The sequence below is a fragment of the Triticum aestivum genome, chromosome 7D, assembly GCF_018294505.1.
Source record: "Triticum aestivum cultivar Chinese Spring chromosome 7D, IWGSC CS RefSeq v2.1, whole genome shotgun sequence".
Taxonomy (NCBI): Eukaryota; Viridiplantae; Streptophyta; class Magnoliopsida; order Poales; family Poaceae; genus Triticum; species Triticum aestivum.
The window spans coordinates 74,648,986-74,656,118 of NC_057814.1; the positions used below are offsets into that span (position 1 = coordinate 74,648,986).

At 45.3% G+C, this 7,133-nt stretch overlaps 1 protein-coding gene across 1 annotated transcript; it reads left to right on the forward strand.

Moving 5' to 3' along the window:
* Positions 1 to 2,919: 2,919 nt before the first annotated feature.
* LOC123167088 (uncharacterized) lies at positions 2,920 to 4,756 on the forward strand. Its single transcript, XM_044584924.1, has 2 exons — positions 2,920 to 3,319; positions 3,509 to 4,756. Exons 1-2 carry the CDS (start codon positions 2,986 to 2,988, stop codon positions 4,570 to 4,572), a joined length of 1,398 nt encoding a protein of 465 aa, XP_044440859.1. The 5' UTR covers positions 2,920 to 2,985; the 3' UTR covers positions 4,573 to 4,756.
* The last annotated feature ends 2,377 nt before the right edge of the window (positions 4,757 to 7,133 follow it).

The window sequence follows — 7,133 nt, forward strand, 5'->3', positions numbered from 1 at the left end:
AAATCTAACAGCAGCTAAAAAGCTTAAAGATTCAGGCGACATAACCGAACAAAATCCACAACCGAAGGGACAAAGCAGGACAGTAAAAAGGCAGCCGACACAAAGCGCAGGTCGCTGAAGAGGCAAGCAGACAGAGGTCTGCATCCTGTCAACACCACTGTGAAGATGAAGAGAAGATCACCCGCCGCTGTTTTTTCCTTTGGTTATCTAGTCTCTGCACCCCTGGTCTCCACCCTGCGACGCTCGATATATTTCGCTTGCTACCAGCTCGATTATTCTTGCCCCCAACATCAGTAGCTTTTGCTCTGGGTTTTATCCGCAAAATAGACCAATCAACGACCCAACTACACATTAGTCTTACCAGGATCATGGGATCATGAATTTGTTTTGGATCTAAAAATAATGTCATTTCTGCATTTCCAGATGGACCAGAATATAGCACAAGGATTGATTTTTTCTCTGACTTTTGAAAAGTTTTCAACCATCTTTTCAGACAATCATCCCGCAAAAAAATAATCTAACCCACTAGGGGTTGATCTCGAATCAAATGGACATTTAATTAAGTTCCATATAAGTCTGGCAGCAGAACAGTTAAAAAACAGATGCTCAATAGTTTCATCCTGTCCACAATAGACATATTCTTTCTTCCCTTTCCACCATTTTCTGATTAAGTTGTCTTTAGTTAGAATGCTTTTATGCACGCTCAACCAAAAGAACATTTTAATCTTGGCTGGAATTTTAATTTTCCATAGAAACTTGTGTGGGAAACCCACATCAGTTTTCATAAGGAAAAGATATAAAGATTTCACAGAGAATTTTCTATCATTGGTAAGCATCCACATAGGCTTGTCCTTGCCTCCATGGATTCTAATCTCCTTGCATCTAGATTTCAGGCTAGCCCACAACTCGGCTTTGTCCCCAAGTAAACTTCTTCTAAAAGTAAAATTATTCCGTCCCATTTCAACAGCCACTGCAACAAAGATAACATGATTAAAACTAACATTGTATAAGCTGGGATAAGCCTCTCTTAAAGGTTTGGAGCCCAGCCTCCAATCTTCTCAAAACCAGTATTTTTTGCATCCCCTAATTGTTTCTTAACATGTTGATAATACAAATTTTTCACCTACAAAAGGCTCCCCAAAAATTGAGAGTCTCCAGGTCTTTTCTTAATGCCAGAGATGCATTTGCCCTTCACATACTTATTAAGTAAAATATCAATCCATATTCCTTCTTTAGTTTCTAATTTCCAAAACCATTTAGCTAATAGAGCTTTATTCATTAGTTCTAGATTTAAAATCCCCAAACCCCCATGTTTTCTGGGAGGTAGCATGTTTTCCAATTGATTAAGTGGTATTTCTTTTTGTCCGCATTCTCCTTCCAGACTAGTCTAGCTCTGAAGAAGTCAGCTTTTTTCCTAATGCTAATAGGCAAGAGATAGAAATATATCATATACATTGGAATGTTAGATAAACAGGATTGGACCAAGGTCACTCTACCTGCCATATTTAGAAGTCTCCCTTGCCAGCCAACACATCTTTTTTTTCAATTTTCTTAGTAACAATCTTCCAAAAATCATTTCCTAGCCTTACATCAGAAACAGGTAACCCTAGGTATTTCAATGGAATTTTTCCAAGTTCACAAGTGAAAATTTCCTGATAAATTGTTGCTTTATTGATGGCCTCTCCAAATAAAAATATCTCACTCTTGTGAAAGTTTATAGTCAGGCCTGCCCTCTGTTCAAAAGCACTAAAAATGAATTTTAGATTTTTGACACTTTCTTCATCATCTTGTTATAAGAATATGGTGTCATTTGCATATTGCAGCATGTTTACACCGTTATTTTCAAACTCAGGCATAACTCCTTTCACAAAACCATTTTGTTTGGACTGTCTAGTATGATAGCTATGGCATCAGCAGCTAAATCAAATAGCAAGGGAGACATGGAATCTCCTTGCCTCAGCCCTTTATGTGTTTTAAAATATGGCCCTATCACATCATTTACCTTGACACCTGCATGCCCTCCAACCATAGTGTGCATCAGCAAGTCACACCATTGATCAGGGCAATTCTTTAGTTTCAACATCTTATATACAAATGGCCATTTTATCTTATCATAAGCTTTCTCAAAGGTCCACCTTGAACAAGAGTGCACTTTGCTTTTTATGGTGAACAGTATTTAGGGCCTCATATAACACACCACTCCCTCCATAATATATCTCCCCTTAATAAAGACGGTTTTGTGTGTGGGAGATGATGGGTTTGATCACCCGAATCAACTTGTTCATCAACACTTTAGTAATGTTTCTAAAACTAACATTAAGAAGGCATATTGCTTTAAATTTTTGTATCTGCTTAGCATCTTGCACTTTTGGTATCAGGGTGGTAATTCCATAATTAAGTCTTGTTATATCTAGATTTCCAGAATGAAAATCATCCAATAGCTTCTTGAGATCTCATTTCACATGATCCTAGAAATGTTGATAGAAATCTTGCCGTTGTTGTTGTTGTCGTCGTCGTTGTCAATCTTCCGAGACAGGAGGGAGCGAATGGACCAATGGCGTTTTCGATGAATCTTCCGAGACAGGAGGGGGCGATGAGCCCAGGTCAGGTGTGCCTTGTGCTCACGGCCACGGTCGGGCTTGAAGTGCATCTATGCATTGGCACATCCTTGCTGCCCTGCAAACCTACTACTGGCTTTATGCTTGGCGTGACCGCCTCATATAGGCCTGACCCAACAAGAAACCAGGACGGGTCATGTCGACTAGGTATCGATCCTTCTCCGTTGGACGTACGTCGTGGCCAACCTTTGATTCCTTCTCCCCGCAGTCACATGGCAAATTACGTGTGCGTCACCAGGTCCCTCTCCTAGAAAAACCGGCCTATAAATCTCTCTTGGCGCCTCATCTCTGGCCATCTCATTCTAATTGCCTCGACTAACACCAGCGCAGCAGCTAGCTTACCTCGATCGTGTGTGTCCGTCTGTCCATGGCGCCGTCGGAGACGATGCTGGAGTCGGCGGCGTACAGGCGGATGAAGGCGGAGAACCCGTCCGAGTTCGTGCCGCGGAGCGTCTTCTTCGCGCGCGACGGCGGCAGCGGCATCGACCGCCGCAACAGCCTCTGGGTCAAGGCGGCGCTCGTCTACGAGTCCGTCACCGGCCGCCACGTCGACGACGGCGTCAAGCCCCTCGCCACCAGCCTCTTCCTCCAGGTCGCCCGCGAATGCCGCTCCCGCGTCCCCGACGACGCACCGCAGACCAAAGCCACGGTGGTGACGGACGCCCTCAACAAAGTATCGGGCGCCGTGGCTACGCCTATTGGTACGCAACCACGCACGCATGGCATCCTCCTTAGATCTTACATTAAGATCCGTGCAATTTTTTTCATTTTTTTTCTTTTTTACTACATGTTACTATATCACTTGACCGAGACTTTGTTAGGTGTCAGTTGACTGAAACCTAACCATAGTTTTCTTGGCGTTGATCATGCATGCACGCTCTGATTTGTAGCCGGCGCGGGCGGCGGAGAAGATGGATCAGAGGAGAAGCAGAACAAGACGGCGGAGCTGCACGACGAAGAAAAAGAGTCGGACGACAAGCAGGTGATCGACGCCGTCTTCCTCGTCGTCGGCTTCCTCACGAGGCTGGTCAAGGCAGCCGAGGGCGTCAGCCGCGACGCCGTCGACGAGGGGTTCAAGTCCACGCACATGCAGGACATCGTCACAGACATGATCAAGCTGGAGAACCAGCTCCCCCTCAAGCTCATCCTCGACGTCGTCGAGCACGTCCAGGACGCGGCACGCGCCGTCGCCGCCGACACCAAGTTCGAGGGGCTCCGGGAATGCCTCGAGGGGTACAAGCTCGGCTTCAACCCCGCCACCTTCTTCGACGACGTTGTCAGGCCCTTCTGCTGGTACTACTCGCCCTTCTTCAACAAGCAGCTGCCGGCCGTGGACCGCGGCCTGTTCGACGGCAACCACGAGATCACGCTCCTGGACTTCCTGCGCGCCAGCGTGGTGCCGACGCCGCCGGGCGCGGAGAAGGGGGCGGCCGGCGGCGGCAGGACGTCCCGCATGCCGACGGCCAGGGAGCTGAGCCGCTCCGGCGTGCGGATCGCGCCGGGGGAGGACGGCCGCGCGACGGTGGAGTTCGACGAGGCGTCCGCCAGGCTGCAGCTGCCGGCGCTGGTGTACGACTTCAAGCTGGCCACGGTGGCCCGGAACCTGCTGGCGCGGGAGTACGAGGAGCAGAACAAGCCGGTGACGCGCTACTTCCAGATGATGAACGAGCTCGTCGACGAGGCGGCCGACGCCAAGATCCTCCGCCGCGCCGGCGCCGTGCGCGGTGGCGGGGCGTCCGGCGCCGAGGTGCACGAGTTGGTCAAGCGGATCGACGGGTACGCGACGTACCCATCGGTGTACATGGCCATGGACGTGCAGATCGCGAAGGTGAGGCGGTTCCACGACATGAGGATGCAGAACTTCCTCGTCCGCTACCGCCCCGGCGTCATCTGGGCGTCGTCGGTGGCAGCTGTCTCCTTGGTCGCCATTGTTGCCGCCAGGAGACGGGGGTGAGGAAGCCAACCGCCCGTGCATGTCATACGTACGTGTATTCATTCATTCATTGCTGATTGAAGTTTCTACATAGTTTGTACAACTTGAAGTGTAATGTTGTGTCTTGTGGTAATGTGTACCGGTGTACAATGTGTAAGTGCAAGCAAAGATGTCTAGATGAGTCAAAGAATAATCATAATGCTAATCATAATTAATTGCATGACAGTCCTTGCAATTTGGTGCAGATTATGCCAATCCATGTAATTGTAATGTCCCGGATCATATCTTCATTGATCACCAAGATACGGGTGAGATTTGGGGATGGGAAATGGAGTACAGATGAGGACGAGAGAACAGAGAAACACAGAGAGAGTTTTAGAGACTTTCAACGCATACCCCTCCCACATGGCACGTTCAGCTCTTATACAGAAGAGGCAAGAGCATGGTTAATAGTATAGCAAACAACAGGTTATATGAAGTTGCCATGTCACATATAGTTAACCTAATAGCCAACATGTATAAGAGCATGGTTAATAGCATAGCCAACTGCTGGCTATATGATGTTGCCATGTCATATATAGTCACCATTTATAGTCACTCATACAACAAAGTTAGCTATAAGGTTAGACGTGTGTCTGGTGGCGCCACGTGCCACCTTCGAGCGGCTAACTCCCCTACAGACTTGGCGGCTCTGGCCAACTGTGGTTTCCCCATCACAAATTTCGGATCCGACGGCTTTGGGATAGCTCAGTATCAGGCCATATGAAGAAATCTTTACTAGGCTTGCCGATGCTGGCAGCGGCGACGCTCGCGGGTGTCGTTTTCCTTCTTGGAGGCGCTGCCATGACCTTCATCTGCTCCCCTCTTTGAGCTCAGGGGAAACTCTAGGTCCGGTTCTCCAGACCGGATGGCGGTGGCGCCGTGGCGTCACTTTCCTTCTTGAATGCGCTATCTTGTGATCGTGGTGTTCCTGAGCGATGTTGGATGTCTTGTTGGTTCGATTTGCTTCTCTTGTTCTGGGTTTTGTCGGTTTAGCTGTGTAGTTTCGTCTGCTTGGGCTGAGCATCCCATTTCTCTCTGTTTCGGATGCCATGTACACGTCTCCTTGCATTTGTGTTATGTAATGTACCCCTACCTGTACTCGTTCTGCCTCCTTCTATCAATTAATGATACACAAACTCTGTGTATTCGCAAAAAAATACTACTTTTGGCTATAAAACCTTTTTTCACCTTCTTTCCATCTTTTTTTTCATATTTATTGCATTTGCCTGGGAGTACGCATATAGCTAGGCTCTTGCATTAGAGCCTACTCCCACCATTTTTTATGTCTCTCTTTTTCACATAGGCAAAAGTGTCATGTAAGCGGGCTATAATCCCATTATTGTACTTGCTCTAATAGTGAGTTGCTCAGTAGTACTACTTTATTATGCATGGCCCATCATACACTCTCATAATGTTTCTTGGAGTCCGTACTGCAGCCGACTGTTAACCTAAAACCCGATTCTCTTCTCTCTCCTCTTCTCTCTCATCCAACTCAGTACAAATATGATAGTTTAATCCTTATATCCTGCTGACCGTACCTTGATATGCTTGCTCTAATTACACCAACAGTGCTAGAACTTGTCACGATGTCCACCTTAGTGTCTGAACTTAAAAATTACGCTGGTTTCAATACTTGGCACACTTTTTTTAACACAGTACGCAGACGCTCATACGTACGCACATACACTCACCCCTATAAACGCACGCACACACTACCCCTATGAGCACCTTCGACGGACTAAGCTGGCACATCATCTTGAGATTGACGAAGTAGTCACAGATGCATTTGTAGTCGGCGGGAACATCTCCTCCCACTGAACGCACATTGCCGGAAGGACCGAAATAAATCGAGGATTTTCCAGACTTGACATTGATGCTCGCATTTTCCTGGATTTATTTCTAAGTACATTGTCAATAGCTTAGGAAAAGATTGTTTTATAGTTAGGTTATCTAAGTTTTGGGAGTCAAATACCCCTGACTTTATTTTGCCTCAAATTGTAAATGATATGCCATTGTTTGAGGAATTAAATGATGATAAAAAAGGATAAAAAGGTCTTATCTCGTACAACACACTCGTTGGGTCAAATGGGCTGCAGTAAGTACGACCCGTTTCCACGTGTTAGTTTTCTTTTAGAAACTACAAAAATATGTAAATTATAATTACAATAAATAATCATGTAGTTTAAATACATCAACGTTATTATATTAATAGTTATAAATTCTAAACATGTTTATGTATTTTTAAAAGGTGTTCATATATTTAAAAAAATTTGTAACAAAATTATATATGTTTATTAAAAATATTAATACAATTTTCAAAATCTTCATGTTTTTTAAATAATCTTCATGTAGTATATAAAGTGTTCAGGATTTTAGGAAATGTATTCCTAGTTTTAAAAAGTGTAAAAGTGTTTTCATAAAGTTCATGTGTTTGTCCAAAGATATATTTTTGAATAAAAATTTAAAATATGTGTGGACAAACAATTAATAGCCTAGTGTGCCCCAGAATTATAGATCCTCAAATGAACTCTTTTCAAATT